Raw genomic sequence first — 20,544 nt, 5'->3', positions numbered from 1 at the left:
AAAATAGAATGCTCAAAAGCGCTACATAAGTTGAAAAATTTGCAGGAGTGAGCGAATAAGCTATATAGACAATGCAATGAGAGATATGATGAGAGGAAGTGAGAAAAGTAGTGACGTCGATTGATCGTTAGTATGTAGAGAAGAAGCTACAGTCAGAAGTTGTGCGATTGTGATGGGCGAGGTAAAAATTACAACCTTACATTTATAAGCAGTGGTCATAAGCAAAAGAAATGATCACATTTGAGATGTCGAGTTTACACTGTCGTCACATTAGTTACTCATAAACGGATAGGTTTTATGCTTGACTGTAGAATACTAACACTCAACATTATTATTATTGTTATATTAGAAATTTTCCACTGTTAATTTTAATGTTTGATTATATAGGGTAAGTTTAGTTTTAAAGTCTTAAAATTCTAACTTTTTTCATTCTAGTTTTCCTGAAATATAATTCATAAAAGAAAATATTTTTTCTTAAATAAACTATAAATAACAAAAATTTTTAAATAGTCGGTACAATAGATACACATTTATTTAAAAACTGTAATAAAATATATTAAAAAGTCATGTTAAATCAGGTAAATTTATTAGGTATTGATTCTATACTTGTGAATAATGAATAATAAAAATAGGATCTAGATCACTGTTATAATATTTATAGAAATAAATAAATGATTGTTTCTAAAAAAAACAATAAAATAAAGAATAAAACTATTTATAAATAAAAAAAATTTATATTAGATTGTATGATTTCAGTTTTTTTCCTTTATAAATCTATCCATTTTTTGTAATAATTGAAGGAACATTCTTTTATCAACTATACTTAATATACTGAAAGTAAATGAATTATAATTGATATTTTATGCCTTATTTGATTTTTTCATTTTTAATGAGTTAAAGTTGAAAATGAAAAAAATATATTTTTAATTAATATATATTTAATTTGTCAAACCATTGACAAACAATTTGTCAATGGTTTGACAAATTAATTATTTACAAAAGAAATTTATATATAATATTTTAAATAATTATCTAGTTTTTAAAAACTAAGTCAGAAATAAAATATAATTAATATAATTATTTAATTTAAAATTTTTTAATAATGTATACAAATGTTTATATTAGGAAGAAAATATCAACTATGATAATGAGGATGTTTCCCTGTAATTTCATAATTGCAAAATTTTCAATGTGGATAAAGCATTACAAAAGTTTTTTGACAAAACTTTCTGTGAAAACTAAGAAATGACTGTTGGGTACAGGATAACAGTACCTAGTTTTAGTTTAACTTAGAAGAGCTGCTGAATATATAAAGTACTGTATAACTAAAAATAGTTACAAATTAATATAGTGAAAAGTTGGGAAAAAGTTTTAATTAACTGTACTATATCCAGAACAATATGTGGAATATGATGTGTGATGTGATGCCAACCATTGCAGAGGACAATAATAGTCAACAGAGTTCTCAATTTTCTGGAAAAGAAACTAATTTGGAGGAACTAATGGTTTCAGTACTTGATGAACGAGACAAACTCATGGACTCATTGAGAGAAAGTCAAGAACGTCTCGAAGAGACTGAATCTAGATTACAGGATCTTGAAAAAGAGAGGGATGTCATAAATCGTCAATTTGATACTAACATACCCAAAGTAAGACAAAATAAAATTTATATATTAATTAGCCATACCCTATTTTCAGTCTGGTATAAAAAACATTTTATCAAATATTTTTAACAATTTTTATATCTCAAAGTTCTTTCCAATAATTACTATTAATAATAGAAATAATTTATTTTATTTGATGATTATTTTTATATAGAATTAATGTTTATTCATTGGGTTTATTTTTTGATATTTATTTATCATATGATAAAATATAAATAATATAAATATTTATATATTAAATTAATTTAATAAATATTATAATTTTAAATAGACTCTTTTAAATAATATAAAGTCAACCGACAAACTGTTTAATTACTTTTATCATTTATAACAATTAATTTTTTTATCAATAAAGATCAGTATATTTAATTAAATAAAAACTTAATTAAAGGCATAGAAAATGTTATTTATTATTCATGTAATTTTTAATTTTATATGACTGTATTGTTACATTGATGTAAACTACAATATTAATATTATAAAAATATATCATTTGTAATCTACATAAATTACTAGAAATAAAAAAAAATCTTTCTTAATTATAATATAAACACTTGTTCAATTAATGATTTAATATTTGTGACTGATTTAAACCTAAAATAAATCAGATAATATGTACTACATTAGTTCAGAGTTTTATATATTGTATTATCAATACTATAGAAATTGATAGTTGAATAAAAAATATATAAAAGATTAAATATAAGTTCTTTAACTTATAAGTATAGTATATAAAATTAAGAGAAATAAAAGAAAAAATAAATAATAACACATTTTAGCAATTAATTTAGTGTTTCAAGAAAATGAAATAATAACTAAAAATTTGATAAGTTTAGAATCCTTACAATTTTGTAATTACCAAAATAATTCTTTAAACAGTTTATATTCTTAAATAATTATTATTCGAGAGTTAGATCATATTCAGTTTTAAGAAGTTTATAAATAATTAATAAAATATTACATAAAGTGAAACTGCTTATCTAAACAATAAGAAATGCACAAATGTAAAATTGAAGTCATCAAAAGATCATTCATATTTTATGTTGATATATTTCCTAAATCAGAAATTATTGACATTTTTTGAGAAATCCTGTAACAGAATTTTACATCACTCTTATTAACTATCCTTAATCATTTACATATTCATATTAGTATTTATAGATCCTATAGAATCAGACTACTTTATAATACATAGTTACAAAACATTATAAATATTGTAAGTAGGTCAATTATTGACTTTTTATTAGTATATTAAAAGTAAAATTTTTTTAGAATATTATATTTTATAAAAATTATATAAATATAATTATGTAAAAATATATGGTAATGATAATGTATTAATTTTTTACACTTTGTATTGAAATTATAATAAAACTGTATTAGTATAGTATTATAGTGTACGTCTATTTGAAAAATAACATGTTGGTTGTTTATGGCGATGGAAATTATTGATATGTACGAAGATCACAATGATTTATTTTAATAATAGACGAAATATAATATAGTAAACTTCTTAACAATATAATTAATACCTTTAGTATTTTATTCATCGGCATATGAATGTACATGAACATATTTCATAACAAGGGTATGGTAAACATGATGAATGATGTACTAAGTTGGTTATTACGAGTGTAGAATGATAAAAAAAAAAATTATTGATTGGTGCTATTACAAAAATATAGACGTAGCTGATAGTTCTTTCATTGATTTTACACATTGTGCAATACAATATCAATCGACTAAATTCCACTTACATGCAGAAGGAAAAAGTACATAATACTAAGAAGGATATAAAATGTAAGCAGAGAGAATAATAGCATTTATATAAAACATACAAAATTTTATGAATGTAACTATTGTATATAATCGCATTATTTGCTCATAAAAGTAAAAATAAAATTATTTTTTCATAAATTTTAAGCGGCATCCTATTGGTATTAGACGTTAGTTGTCATTGACTTGCTATCATGCATTGATGCATACTTAATAAATTTCTCAGTACGTATTACTTATCATCAATTAAAAACAAATTATTATTGAATATTTATATTAAAAATGTTTAAAAATTATATGCGTTAAATAGTAGTTTCAAATTTTATTGTATCACGTTTCATTATTTTTCTAATATAATATATATAATTAATTTTGAAGGAGTAATCTGAGGGAGTAATTAAATAATTATTTAATCTATAATTTGTTCATTATAACGTGTTTATAAATGGAAGTATTATTATTTTTAATGGAATAAAAGTACGGTATTTAATAAACATCCGAAGAACGAGCCGTAATATATATCATAAATATGTATATCTAAATATATATTTATTTTTACAAAAGAATATATATCTTTAAAAATAATATTAAGGTATCAGATCATACATTTATAAAGTGTATAAACTGTATATATGTAAAATTATTATTAGATTATAATAAAATAAAAAATATCTTGTATATAGATGTACAAAATAAAATTTTATGTGAAATGTTAAATATTTATGTGTACACATATCCACATATTATATACTTAATATAAATTAATAAATATTTAAACTTTAATTAATTAATTTAATTAATTCGTATGTTCTTACAGTATTTACAAATAAATTTTATAAAATTATGTCATAAATTATTTACTAATAAACATAAAATTAACGTATATGTATGTGTGAGTGCAGTCGTGTGTATTTTTAGAAATGGAGATATTTTGCTTAATATTTTATATATTTGAAATATTTTAGTTTAGTGGAACAAGTATTATAAAGTAATAAAATAATGAAATTAAAAAATTCTAAATATTAGTTTAACAGTAAATAAAGCTTTTAATTTAAAGGGAAAATAAATAAATTATATTTATGTAACAGAAACGTCAAGAGACAGTCTATGGTAAATAGAAAAAAAATATATATGTAAATAATAAGATCGTTTATTTACTCGCTCAATAAGATAACAAAAGATTATTTACAATATAATCAATATTATGATACAAATTTAGTCTAATAATATTTCAGCCACGATCTAAGCATTACGAAAATATTATGATTAATAAGTAGCATAGGCGATGAAAAAACGAAAAAGAAAACCAAACTTAATGTATTATTTAATATACGATATATAAAATTTGTGCTACCGAAGTTTTAAGTGACATCTATTTTTTTTAACTCAGTAATGATAAATGGTGGAATAGTGAAGGGTCGAAACTTACGTTACCTGTTATAGGTATGGTGTATTTAAGTGTTTATTTTAAATTGTCGGACATCAAATAATATCATTTTATATGGATTCTGATGTTCCAACTATTATCATATTGGTATCGAGAGATCGGCCATCATAACTAAATAGTAATATTACCAATTAAATAGAGTTTCACTTAAATCATGGTATAACGAGCATTAGCATACATACACTTGTATACAAAAGAAAACTTTCAAAAAAAATTCTGATTTATAATAAAATTTTATTTTATTTTAATAATTTATAAAACTAAATGATAATTTATAAAATATTTTTAATTAAAACTTTGTAAAGTCATGAAAACAATATTAATATTAATGATGAATGCCTTTGAGATAAGTTGATGTAAATTGAAACGATTTTCGTAACAAATAAATTACATAATCTAAATATGAAATCTATATTTTGTAGGAATGAACAATTAGTTTATTTTATATTAAAGTAATTTAGCAGATTAAATAAATTATTTTACTTTTGCTTTATCAGAAAACCAGAAAAAGTGGAAAAGACTAAATGTAGAGGGAAATCAAATTTGACTTTAAATAAATAATAAAGAAATACAAACACAAATTACCCTATTCAAAAACTGAGAAAAAACATTTCTTAAACTATATTAAAATAATAGCTTTTCAAAAAGTTATTTAGCACGTTATAATCCATAAATTGCAAGACTTTGTAATATTGAAAATTTACTGGAAGATCACTACTTTTAATAACGACTGCAGTTTAGACTCTAGTTTTTATAAACCCTGTCTTTCAATGATCCAAACGCAAAAAGAACTAAATTTTTTTAATTGTTACAGTAGCAAAATAATGGTTCAGCATTACAATCAGAATTTTGAAATTCATTAAATATTAGACATTTTAATATGTTAATTTAATAAATAGAAATACAGTTTTTTTATAATTTATATTAAATAATAATAAATATAATATATACGTTTATATCACATAGCTTTATATATATATATATATATACAACTTTAAAAAATTAAGTTATCGCTCTCGTCTATTGATTATATCAATTAATGACGCATTTTACTTATAGTTAAAACTTCGAAGCAATTATAAATATATGTTTAAAAATCATTATAAAAAATTTATTAATAGTCCACGAGATTCTTATTGAATGTATGTTTTACAGGAATGTTCACAACTTACAAAAGAATTGTCTGCAGCACAAAGGAGTATTCATGAAAAAGCAGAAGAAATATCTGAATTGAAAGCAGAACGTAACAATACGAGGGTGAGCATTATTAAAGCTGACATTCTGTATTGAAATTTATTTCTATTTTTTAGCAAATGAAGCACATTTATTATCTATTATAATTTAAACATATCTACTTTATATTATTTATTATTACATTCATCTAGATATTGGAACATTTTTTATTTATTGATTTATATAAATAATTTATAAAATAAAGTATATGGGTACATTTCAGTGCAAAGTAAAAATTTATATGTCTAAAAATATCAACATTTTTACTTAATTCTAGAAATAAGTATTCGAACATTATTCAATTATAATTTGAATCGAGATAGTCGATAGGACAAAAGATTATTGATATATAGAGCATTAAACAGTCATTTGCCACAAAGTTTTGATGACGGAAATATAATATTTTGTAGTTATCTAGGAATGTGTAAGTATCGATCCAAGGTTGGTGTTAGTATATAAATATAATTGGCAGTGTATTTGCTTCAGTTGAAAAGACTGTATATAACGCTATACTAACGGCAATTATACTACATTATTAAACTATACCTATATTGTTATTACAACTGATTTCGATTTACTGGACCTTATAATCCTTAAATAGTTATGTTCACTGACTTATTATTAGAATTTCTATTCAACACAGAAACATACTGCGTATTAGTCCTGAAATCGATAAGAGTAAAAACTTTGTTAAGTATTAAAATCATTCTATTATAAAAGTTCAACCGAGTAATAAAAGTAACTGGTTCATTCCTACTAGATTTTGACAATTTTGACAAGCCGAAGTTATTCGGCTTATTCGATAAAGGTCTGTATTATACGAAATTAAATTAAGGTTCATTATTGAAAAAGGTATAGCGCGCTAATTATTATTTCTGTAGTTATTACAGTTGATATATTGCATAATATTATTCGATTACAGGATCGAGAACTCTAATTACAGGATAAAGATTTGTAATTCGGCTACTTTTGAAGATGAGCTTGGGTAGAAAGACTTGTTAAAAATCTGCTCTTAAGGACTGATTAGAACTCATATAATATTTTATATGTATTAATTTAATTTGGTTTCATCTAATATGCAGCATAGAACATATACACTATAAGGGTTGTTTAATCGATGAGGACAAAGTCGTTGCGTACAAATTAGTTCAGCTGTAGATTAGTATGAGGATTATCATAGAGTATTCTTAGCCATGAATTCCAATATAAGTTATGATATAATAAAAAATTATATTTAAAATCTGATTTTCATTAGTTAAATAAGAAATTTTATGTCAATTATATACTTTCCTTATATATTTTTTTAATTAAAAATTTGTTTAAGAATTGTTATTTTAAGAGCATATTTGAAACCAGTTAATAGAATTTTTTTTTTAATTAAGAAATCTGTTAAAATATGTTAAAGAATGCTTAAGATTAACCTAAAACAACGTTACGTAAAGAAATTCAAGCGTTTTTAAATTTCAAGCTAACAAAACTTAATCTAACAAATTTCCAGTAAACTTTATCAACATGCTTAAATATTTATTATGTAGTTATTTGATTTTAGCATAATAGTTTTTACTGTTTTAAAATTAAAATTAGGCTTTAGATATACTATAGCTTAATTTTTCATTTTATATAGATTAAAATCTTTTTTATAATTTTATATATATTATATATAACTTATAATCATAAGTTTATTTTAATAAAAATCAAATGAAATTAAGTTTAACACAAATATAAAGTAGTTAACAAAATTAAATTATACATTTAATATATATTTAAGCTTATCAGTAAAAAGTAAGATCTTTAGAAACATTTTCGTATTTAAGATCTTCTGAAAATTTTTGAATAATGTTAAGATCTCAGAATTTTCAATTATTTAAATGACTCTAAAAATTACTTTTAAATGAATTGAATAAATAAATTTGATAATGATAATTATAAAGCATCGATAAGACAATTTTATGCTTAGAATATTGAACCTGAATATAGTTTTATCTTAAATTATGTTTAAAATTATTATTTCTAAATTAATTTTTTGTAAAAAATTAAAAGTATGTTTTTAAAAAGTAACATCAAGCTTTGAATAATTAACGTAGTATATTATTATACATACTAAATATGAATGTAAGAGAATTTACAAAAATACTGTTTAACAATATAACTGAAGCTTATATGAAGCTTATAGTATGTGTAAAATATATCCATAAAAGTAATTTTTATTTTATTTTGTAGCTTCTGCTGGAGCATCTTGAATGTTTAGTTTCAAGGCATGAGCGTTCATTGAGGACGACTGTTGTCAAGCGTCAAGCAGTCGCCCAATCGGGGGTTTCATCTGAAGTTGAAGTACTGAAGGCATTAAAGAGTCTCTTTGAACATCATAAAGCTTTGGATGAAAAGGTACATAACTATGTTTTTGTGTATTAGTAATTACGCGTATACAATATTGAGATAAGTTCGAGTTTCATGAGAATTAGAAAACATACATGTTCGTTTAAACTACGATTTTTTTTCTGTAATAGAGGATTATTAAAAATTATTTCATTTTAAATATTTTTTAATATAATTACGCTTCGTGTTACTATAAAAGAGACAAATATTATATAACTATTTTATAATTAAATAATACATTTAACAAATTGGAGATATAATGACTAACTATTTTACCGAAAGTCGTTACAAATTTTTAAAATTAAAAATTATTAAATAATCGATAGATTTCGATATATCGTCAACTAAAAAAATTTTGGAACTAAGTAATTTAAACATCGAAATCGCTAAAATTTTGTTCGTTATTTAAAATATTTCAACTATATTTATAGTAATTTTAATATAACTTTTAATAACTATTTTAACGAGTGGATATTAGTATACCTATATTAGTATGCCTATAATATTAATGAAAAATTAAAATTGACTAAGGTGCTTGATTTCAGTATCAAGTAAGAAAAATAAAAAATTATTCATAATGTTTCCACCGACAACAAAATCATTTATGCTATATGCCGCGTAACCCAATGATTCAATCTTCAAATTCAAATTCAAAAGATTGAATCTTTTGATAATGAATTAGGTTCATTGTAAGTCTAAGTTTTGTTAGAATTGTCGTAAGAACACAGATAATAGTATTTTAAAATAAATATATTAATGTTTAATAACTTTTTTGTATAATTTTGATGACGATTATATGCTTTTCTTATATATTAGCAATAATGAGTAAATTTAAGTAATAAATTTTCATTATTTTACAGATTATAGATTAGCCGTAAGATTAACCGTATTAAATAAATAATATAATAGGATTTTACAATAAATGGAAAAAATATTGAAGCTCTGAAGCTTGATTGTTAATTAAATTTCATAACTTAGACAGTGTACTAATAACTTAAATACATGTACAATTAATGGATCTGGAATAAACAATTTTGTTATTTTTAAAAACTAAATAGCTAGACTCAAAGTGTCGATCCTCCATGCTCCATACATAATCTAAATTAGCTCCATTTATTTTAGTTTAGTAAATAATAATATTATAATCGTACAAAATAATAAAAATTTATAGATAAATATGAAATGCATAGACGATTAAACGTATTATTACAAATAAAATAGTTAAATTCATACAAATATAAATATTAACTTTTTTTTTTAATTAAATATCATATCAACATAACTTAATCTACAATTTCTACTTAATACCAATATCAATTTTTTTCACGTATTTAAATTAAACTAAGCAATTTATAATAATTTTTTAAATAAAAATTTTGATTAAATGGTTTTATCGTTTTTACTGATAAAGGATGTATGATGCAGCAAAAGTGAGAATAAATCCAAAAATTGAAGCACATATTAATCTTCGAACTTTAAATATTCCATTATAGAAGAATAATAAGATTATATAATACTACTATTAATTATAACATTTTTATTAACTTTATATACTTTATAATTAATATAGGTTATTTTATATTAATGACACTTCTGATAGGTCTGTTTTACGTGCTGTTGTAGTATTCCATATAATTGTATATTTTAATTGCATGTTCATCGTTATAATTCAAGTATGATTAATTACATTATAAAAAACAGCTTGTTACAAAAACATATTATTAACGTTATCATTTGGATTTGCAACGACAATATAATGATACTGATTGATTTGTCAATTAAATTGATTGATTTGTTCAATTACAAAATTTTTTATGTAAACTTGTACTATTCCTATTTGTTTTTTTACATCGTATGTACACTGTCGATTTACTTAGGCACTCATCTAAATAAATCTTAGCGTGTATATACCGTTAATAATAAATATAACGCACACATCATTGTTAAATGTTTATTTTGTATATTCAATTATTATTTATGTTGAAATAAATATTTTCAGTTTTTAATTCTGCAAAAGTATTAATTTTCGCCATAAGTAACAAATACAAAGTATAGCTGCTAGAGTCTGCTGTAATGTTACTTAAAAAATTTTTAGTTATCAATTTTTTTGAATCCACACGTTATTGTAATTTACTATAAAAATATAAGTGCTTCAATTAAAAAAACAATCAAATATTACGAAAATGAGCAGAAAAACGGTATTTCATAATTTATTATACGCAACATATTATAACATAGTTATATATTTTAGTAATTTTATATTGAATATAACACAATGGAATCACAAAATATTTATAATACTATATGAAACTATACTACACATATAAATATTCGGAATATCAGGGCAAATACCTCCAATTTATGCGTAAAAATTGAGATTGTGATTGAAACGGCCCTTTCATCAACATCAAATTAATATTTCAGAAACGGCTATGTAAGTTGATAGTTTGTGGTAAAAATCTGAAATAGATCATTTTGTGTAAGTTATAAAATATACTTTTTATTTATGTAAAATAATAATTTAATCTTTAAATGCATTTTCGTAAAACCTACTTTTTAATTAGTAGCCCTAAAATTTCACACAATTTTTTAATCAATCAATGTTAAAGTTTGGTATGATCTTTTCTAATATAAATATAATAAAATAGTCATAAATAGAAGTGAGTTAAATTTTATAATAAAAAAGAGAAATTTAGTTATAAAAATTTTAAAATCATATTTAAAATTTTTAATTAAAAATAAAAATTTAATATAAAAACTAAACCTTTTTCTTTCATTTGTTTTAGACAATCCGGATTCAAATTCAAGTTAGCATCGTAAAACATCTTTGTTTAAAGGCAGTTTACATAATCATCTAATTTTTCTAAATTTTAGTATTTATTCTTAAATATTGTATGCTATAAGTTTGATATCAAAAGTTATCTTTAATAGTACTTTATTATACATATTCATATTCATACATTTATGATTAAAAATTTGCTATAAATGGAATAAAAATAAAAAAAATATAAATTTCATATATGAATTTTTAATTTTTGAACCTATTTAATTTATATTTAATTTTAATTATAACTTGTATTTCTTAAAGATGTTATAAATTGTAACATTATTATTTAAAAATATAGAATTACTTTTAATTCTTGACATTTTCTATCTCCAACTTTATTTCTTAAGTAATATAATTGTATTAAACATAAATTAATGTGATTGAATCAATATTAATTTAAAGTTTATGATTTTTCAGCTCACAATAATACAATTAGGGATGAATTCTGTTACATATAATGTTATAATATAATTAAGACACAAATGTAATTTACTTTAATATAATTAAAAATGAGAAATAATTTAGGTAAATAGTAATATTTAAGATAAAATTTGTATGTGAGCAGGTTCGTGAAAGATTACGTGTCGCACTTGAGAGAAATACAAACTTGGAAGAAGAACTTAGCCATGCTAAAGAAGAGGTAAGAAATAGTATACATAAATGAAGAGACATTTAGTTTAAGAGAATGAAAAAGAAAATAAATCTTTTATAAAGTATAAATTACTGTAGTAAAGATTTTAAAATAAATAATTGACCTATGTATGCAATTCAATCTATTTTATATAAATAGTAATTAATGTATTAAAATATTTGTAAAAATATATTATTAAATAAAAATCATAATATTTTACTAAGAAATAATCCGATAAAATTTTGATAATTTTACAATTAAAAAAAAAATCATTATCGTTAAGTGGAAAACAATTATTTAAAACGTAATAATATTATTTATTTGTATATTTTATAATTAAAAATGAATATGTTTAACATACCTTTTACGGCAATTTTATATTAGTTACTGATATTATGGTAGGATAGTGAATTTCTGTTGACTATTAATTACTTACTTGAAAATTTATTCAGTAAACATGCTATATATTTATAGTTTCATTTTTTAACTATAAAAACCAATAATAAATAAATAATTTATTAAGAATGGTAATATGTAACAACAACAATAATGATAATAATAACTGAAAATGGGTAAACTCAAATGTTTAATATTTGACAAAATAATTGCAAATGCAAAATAATTCGTAATAAATAATAATAATAAATAAATTTATTATTTAATTGGAGCATGTTATTTTGCTCGTAGTTTCAACAGTATAAGGTGAGTGGTCATACAACAAAATATCTGGAGGATCAACCAAAGGAAAACGGCCAACCAGAAGACAGCCAACAGCTACAACTACAAAGTAAAGTAAGTAATTCATGTATAAATCTTTTAAAGTTACAAGTAAATATACTGTATATTTCTATATGTGTATATTGCATTAGCCAAAAGTTATTAGTAATATCTGGTAATGGAATATATTGTATTATAATATATAATTTTAAAGTAAGTGGTATTAGTATTATTATTATTACTATTTTATTTTATAGAATATATTTTCAATTACGTAATTCATTTGGTACAATCTTTTGAAAGAATTTAAGACTTTTATAATAGCTTATATAAAATAATAAATAGTTTAATTATTTTAATTAATTCATTAGATTCTTAGTGCAATTCAAGAACTTCGATTTTTAAAATGCATTTTTGTCACTTATATGTTAGGATTAGATATCAGTAAAATAGATGTTGACACTTTCAACAATCAATCGCATTGAGTAGCCACCAATTTTCATTTTTATGTGTACTTTCTTTGAATATAAATTAAGTCGGACAAATAAAATCAAACCATTATTCGCAATCGTGTTCTATCAAAACAAAATAAATGAGTAAAAGGTTGTTGGTTCAATGATGCAAGGAGTAGAGAATAATGAAAAACATTTTGAAATGTTTTACTGTATAATATCATATACATTATGACGAATAGTTCTAAAAAGATAATAAATAAAATACTCATCAATAACTTTATTATTAAGGATCGTAAGATATTCAAATAAATTGAAGAAGGATCCCATTTACTAGAAGGCAATCATAAAGGTTAGAAAGACAACTGGTTGTTAATAAGCAAATTTGATATTCTTATGCTTATCTTAAGAAATTTTAATTCAACTTTCAACCGCTCTCAAAAAGTACGACTTTAAGAGTCTATACAAACAAATTACTAATTCATGTCCCCTCTCTCTTTCTCGCTCTCTCTCTCTCTCTCTCTCTCTCTCTCTCTCTCTTTCTATATATAAACTTATATATATATATATTTAAATTCGCCATAAACAGTGTTTAATTTTATATAATGCAATTTATTATTATTAATTAAAATTCTAAAAATCAGTTGTATCGAATTATATTTTGGAATTATATGGACATTTATAAAAATTATTTTAAGAAAAGGATCCTAACAATATTTTATTTTTATTAATATTAACAATTGAACATGAAAGGTTTTTTCTTTTTAATTTTTAGATTACTTTCCAAGGATGAAAAGAGATTTTCAATATATTCATATAAACATCATATAAAAATTTATATTTATAAAATTTTATAGAAAAAATTGAATTCATTATTTAGTTACAATTTTTTTGTACAAATATATATCATTTATTACATTCAATATATAATATTGTAAAAATATAATTCTATTTATCTTAATGTTGAATGTGTTTCTCATCTAACTATTTTTTTTATAAAATCAATATTTATATAGAATACATATAAATCGTATTAAAAAACCTGGATTGCAAGCATATCTCAATTAAAATATTTAACAAATAAAATTACATTTGATTAATATTCTTTATATAAATTTTATACGTATATTGCTTAAAAAAGCTTATACTAATTTACTAGATAAACCTTTCTATCGATAATAATTCAATCAATTCAATCAAAATCAAAATTTTCTAAAGTATGTTTTAATACCAAATTCAAATACATTTTGTATTGGACATCATTATAAAATAAAAAATAAAAATATTAATAATTATGTTAAATTATTAATATCTATTTCATTAAAAATCTTTATGAAGTAATATTATTACAATTAATTAAATATTATTTTAATATTTGTAGAAAAATTAAATACTGTTAATAAAAATTCAATGGCTTTTCGAAATTTTAAAATAATTACAATTTTTTATTCAATCTTTCAAAACGATTAAATGAAATATTTATTTAAAATTCTTTATACTAATATTGTATATAATATTTACATTATTTAAATAAAATAACCAATTTTGTATAGTATAAATTTTGAATGGGTTCTATATGGATTTTGAATACTGTATTAATTTTTGGAACTAAATTTATTATTATGTATAAAAGCAATCGTAAAAATTGTTCAATTAATTCAAATTTCAAGATAAATATATTTTTATATTATATTTACAATTTTCCGATTCACACAAGTATGACAATTTATGCTTTCATACTTTTAATTTCTAAACTAAATATTTATAATTTTTAGCCATATGTTAATTATAATTATAAATATTAATTTTAATTATTTAAAAATATTTTAGATAATGATTAAATTTTTAATATTCATCTTTAGTCATAATTTCACAAAGTCTGTAATTTAATTTAATTATATAATAATAAATACGTATAATTAAAATAACAACTACTTAATTTGTTTATTTGTAGTAATACTTCATAGTTTTATTAATTATTAATTCTTATACATATATAAACATATAACAATTGGTAAAAAAGAGATTAATTAGTATTATACATAATTGTAACAAACTGGAGTGAATCTAAAATCACAAGAATTATATTATACGTAAAAGTTCTATGCTTATATAAGGCCAAAATCAGTTTTCTTGTTAAAATAGTAAAATGTTTAATTTAATTATTCTGATTTTTTAATTGTTTTAAAAACCAATATTTGAAAAGTAGTAAATTAATAACCATAAATTGTAATAAATTATAAAAGTAATATCTTTAGAAGTTTTAAAATAAAGATTTGCTACATTTTACAAGTTTTTTTTAATAATTGCATGGATTATTTAAAAAATATTTATATAAGTGCAGCAAATTATGTTAAACCGGTTTAAAAATGTCTAAAATCATATTTTTATAAAATAGTAAAAATTAAAATAAAAATCTTTGAGAATAGCAAATAAATTCATTATTTTTATTTTATAAATGTATTAAGTAGTATTGACAAATGCGTCTTTAATCATATTTCTTATAAAGAAAATTGATAGAATCAGAAGGATTTTTCAACATTATTCGCGTATAATTATACACATTATTATAAAGTAATATGTACATATAGAAAAATACAACAGTAAAATTTTGTTATTATAGGGTGTAGAAATAAACACTTGGCAGTGTCGAGTTGCGGAACTGACTAGTCGCGTAACAGAGCTCGAGGAAATTCTTTCTAAGAGTCAAAAAGATTTTTTAAAGTCACAGGATACAAATGTAAAGTTGCAACGTGATTTACGTGAAAATTTGGCTCAAAAAGAAGATCAGGAAGAGAGAATAACTACATTAGAAAAGCGTTACCTGAATGCTCAACGTGAATCCATTAGTTTGCATGATCTCAATGAGAAGCTCGAACAAGAATTGCAACATAAGGAAGCTCAGATCAAGGTAAGTCATATAATTGTGTATTATTATTATATAAGTTTATTATATATTTTTATTTATGGTATATAATGAAACCTACTTAACTATTATATAATATAATTACTTAAATTTGATTTAGAGTAGTTATATATAATTTATAAATTTACGAATATTCCACGTCTGAAATAAGATAATTATATAAAGAAAAATGTTTTCATTTTTACGAGAAAATAACCAAAGCAATTATATTATACCGAAATAGACATATTCAAAAAGTTCAATGTTCTTTGCTCATAAGCAAACGAATTATTTTAAATAAGTTATTTTATTCAAATAATAATAAAACTAATAAAATTATAGAATAATAGAATAATATATATATTCAATTTGATTTCATTTACTATATTTATTTGTAAGCATACAATCATTTAAAATAAGATGCAATAGTGTATAATGTATTACAAATAATCATTTCGATTTCAAATGAAATTTTTCGAAAATAGCACGGCTCAACGTAATTAAAAATTTCTTTGATATACTAAATAAGAAAAGGTTCAAATATATATTATTTTTATGTCAACATTTAAAAAATTTATTTAAATAATTTCTTCTTATATGAATTTAAATAATTCATAGAAAAACATATTAATTTATAATGTATTGTATATATGATTTTACTTACATTTGTTAATTATACATGTTATATACATTTTCGCTACAATATTAATTTTTAAAACAAAAAATTTTTATTTTAATTTTCAACCTAATTTTTACGCATATTATTAATGTTTGATTTACTAAATAGTTTTGTTATTATTTGAAATTAAGAAAAAATCAGTCATAATAACTTTTATAATAAAATATATAATAAAATTTTATTAGCCTATTTTGTATAATTAATATTTATATAGATAAATCACAGTAAAATAGTTAATATATTTTAATAAAATAATCATACTTATACTTTTCAATTTCAATATGAATGTGTAGAATTCAAAATGGAGTGCGCATTATGAAAATTCTTTTAAGAGATAAATAAGACTGTTATGAAATTAAAAAATATATCTATATTTTTATGTGTGAATATTCAGAAATCTGCATAATGACTAATAATTTACAAATTGAAGATATTTTAGTTATCCAAATTGAAAAATAATGATCACTTGATATATTCAATAACCTTTGAAAACATTCCTGATTTTGCACTCAGGTGATTAAAAGGTTTAATATTTTTAGAAAAAAAATTAATTTATTAATATTTTACTTATAAGATATAGACTGAATTTATAAAGAATAACAACGATATGAATTGATGTATATGCAGTTCTTATAAAGAATCAATGATAACTTTAACTCAATTGTTTATTATATTATAAAATAATATACATTAAAAAGTATATATATATATATATATATATATATATATTAGATTAATATGCATCTAATATGATCGTTTAAAAATATAACAATAAAATATATTAATTTTTATAATTACGTATACGTAGGTGATGGCGGAGAAATTTATTGTTTAAATTTGTAATAGAGCTTTTTATCAAAAAATTTAAGTCAGTCGGAAATAATTATGAAACTAATACTTAAATAAATAGAAATTTAAATGATCAATTAAAAAATATTTTCTATTTGATTAAAAATTTTTAAGTGATTAAATCTATTTCATGTAAACAATTTTTCTAAAAATTTTTATAAATTGTTTTACTAAATAATTTTAGAGTTTTTTTTTTTACATAATTGAATAGCTATTGTAATATAGAACTAAAAATTGCCATTTGATGAAAAAATGTTTGAAAATATTGTTTATACACATTCCAAATATGTATAATATTGTTATGTAACGATTGTTTTATAGTACCTATCATTCTATCACGTAATCTATTACGTTATAAATACTGAAATGTAATTAATGAAAGAAGGGTTACATATATAACTAAAAGCTATATCAGATATTCAATCAGATTTTAGGATCTAATTTATAGTAATATGAAATGTATTTCGGTGAAAGGAATTGAATTACCCTCTGATATGAAATTGAAACTTGAGTTTTAGGTAGTCTATTTATTTTTGTTCTTTCCTTTTACGTGTAAGGAAATTTAACGGATTTTTTAAAATCTGTTATAAATGTTGTAACACACTATTGTCATTGAAATCGCTGAGTTTTAGTAATTTAATTTTATTAATACTACTAATTTTTAAATTTCATTTAATATTTAACTTCCATTACTTTATTTACAAATTTTATTCTTTCAATTAAAAATGAATAAATTAAACTTAAATATTTAAGTATTAAAAAAATTATCTTTAAACATTTAAAAGTTATATAAATCATATTACTTATTTATAGCATGAAATGTGGAAGATATACTTTAACTATATTTATTCTTATCCATAAAATGTTTTTTCTAAATTATTTAATACAAATATGTTTTAAATATTTTATTAAAATTTAAATATTTAAATATTTGTTGAATGTACTATATAATAGTTGCAAGAGGAAAAAATAGAAGCGTTACAAACGAAGCTAGAGCATGCTGAACAAGAATTAGCACAATTTTCGAAGTTACCAGAAATTGAAGAACAACTTAAGCAGAGGATGGAGGCTCTGACGCAGGTGAGGAGACCAAATCAGGTACGCAGGGAATTCTGTCATCACATCAAGCAAGAATTTTCCTATATAAGACATTGACCTTCTCTTTTTTCTCTTTTTTTTTATTTAATTTTTTATTTGTAAGTAAAGACTCTTTACTGAAAATTTCATTGTTTGATATTTGAAACGTAATTTACATAATGAAAATATAATATACTGCGATATGGAATTAACATTCTTTGTATAATAAGTTACAAAATTGAAATAAGGATATATAAAGGGAAATAATAAATTGATTTTTTTAAATATTTATTATAAATATTCATTTTTTCAAGTGTATAAGCTAAAAATATTTTTCAAATAAATTAATTTGTTTTTAAACGTACAAGTATGCACGTATTTGCTTTCGAAATAAATCTAATTTTATGTATTTGGCTGAATCATATTAAAAAATTAAATTATAACTATTATTATTTGATCAAAACATACCAAGAAAGATTTATCATAATTTTGTCAAATAGTTATTGAAAAAACATACATTTTGACATACATTTGATTTTTTTCGAATAAATATATATAAATGAAAGTGCGCCATTACATGTATATGAAATATATATAAATTAAATTAAAAAAAATTTACTTTGCTTATCCAAATCAGAGTAAAAACAATTTTATAATCCATTTAAATAGTACGTAGGTTATATTTGATCATTCAAACAATGATGGTACTGAATGCCGGCGGTGTTAAAGATCTTCCTACAGAACAAAATTAAGTGAACTTCAAACTTATATAACAATTCAATTTTTTAAAATTTTTATTTCAAATACGAATTAATTTTCAATTAATAGTTATATCATTAATCTAAAAATCAAGTAATTAAATGATTTATTTTATTTTTTTATCTCTTTTACAATACTTAAATGAAGATATATAATACAGTTTGTGTAATAAAATGCTATAATAATCTCGATATATTTATCGATTAATAAAGTGTATCAAGTTATAAATATTAAATATATTTAATAGGTTTATTTAATTTTTTTAAGTTGAAGTGATATAGAATTAGAAAAAAAAATATAAATAAACGTACAATAGAAGAATAAAAATAAATAATTTATTTATTACAACCTTTCATTAAGACTTATACTTATAAAATCTAGTTTTTCTTTAAACTGAATCGATATTTAATGAAGATTTTTTTTCATTTATTTTTTCTGTTCACCCTAGACTCAAAATTTGAGAGAATGTTTATACTATTTTATCTACTCGCGTTTATACAAATAAAAAATTATCTTAGCGAATCATCAAATCTCAAATTTACTCGAAAACAAACTTATGATTTTTGTTATATATATACATTACGATAAATGAGCATTATATGTTATAGAATTCTTTACTTTATAACAATAATCACCAAACATCTAAATCATTGTGATAATAGAATTATTCTGATTCATGCATTTAAAGCATTTACTTAATGCAATTCACTGTAAACCAATTACGTGTATATAATATACTAAATTTTATAAGTTCAAATAATCTTATTCCAAACACTGAATTTAGATACTATGTGTCACATTATATTCATATAAATTTGTCTTATGTTCATAGATCTATTTTTATGTTTAAATTATTTCTTTTGAAAAAATTGCAATTATTTGACATTGCCGACTAATCTTTGAAAATTCTTATATTATATTTACTTAACAACTTAATTATGACAATAGTTGTGTTAAAAAATGTAGAACAAATGGAAATATCATCATAAAAATATTTATAATCTATTCTGCTTATTTTTAAATGATTGATATTGGATTTTTCAATGTAATACAGTTTAAGATTTTTTATATGTATTCAAATATCTTATTGATATTTAAAAATATGCATTAAATTTCATTCAAAGATAAAAATAATCAGACGAAAATGTAGGA

The 20,544-nt window shown here is 21.0% G+C and overlaps 1 protein-coding gene across 7 annotated transcripts in view; it reads left to right on the top strand.

The window, feature by feature from the left end:
* The window catches only part of Liprin-alpha (PTPRF interacting protein alpha), a 40,324-nt gene that overhangs the window by 2,913 nt on the left and 16,867 nt on the right, over window positions 1–20,544 (top strand). For 4 of the 7 annotated variants that reach the window (XM_011498807.1, XM_011498804.1, XM_011498806.1 and 1 more), the window contains exons 2-8: window positions 1,126–1,649; window positions 6,043–6,144; window positions 8,341–8,505; window positions 11,889–11,963; window positions 12,642–12,746; window positions 15,747–16,034; window positions 18,511–18,654. In XM_011498807.1, the coding sequence (XP_011497109.1) occupies window positions 1,401–1,649; window positions 6,043–6,144; window positions 8,341–8,505; window positions 11,889–11,963; window positions 12,642–12,746; window positions 15,747–16,034; window positions 18,511–18,654 (1,128 nt within the window). In that variant the 5' untranslated portion in view covers window positions 1,126–1,400. Of the gene's footprint in view, window positions 1–45; window positions 182–1,125; window positions 1,650–6,042; window positions 6,145–8,340; window positions 8,506–11,888; window positions 11,964–12,641; window positions 12,747–15,746; window positions 16,035–18,510; window positions 18,655–20,544 lie in introns of all 7 variants that reach the window. The other 3 variants (XM_011498803.1, XM_011498802.1, XM_011498805.1) reach the window with 3 other exon arrangements.

The sequence above is a fragment of the Ceratosolen solmsi genome, unplaced genomic scaffold, assembly GCF_000503995.2.
Source record: "Ceratosolen solmsi marchali unplaced genomic scaffold, CerSol_1.0 scaffold30, whole genome shotgun sequence".
NCBI lineage: Eukaryota > Metazoa > Arthropoda > Insecta > Hymenoptera > Agaonidae > Ceratosolen > Ceratosolen solmsi.
This window is presented reverse-complemented; position numbering and strand designations above follow the sequence as displayed.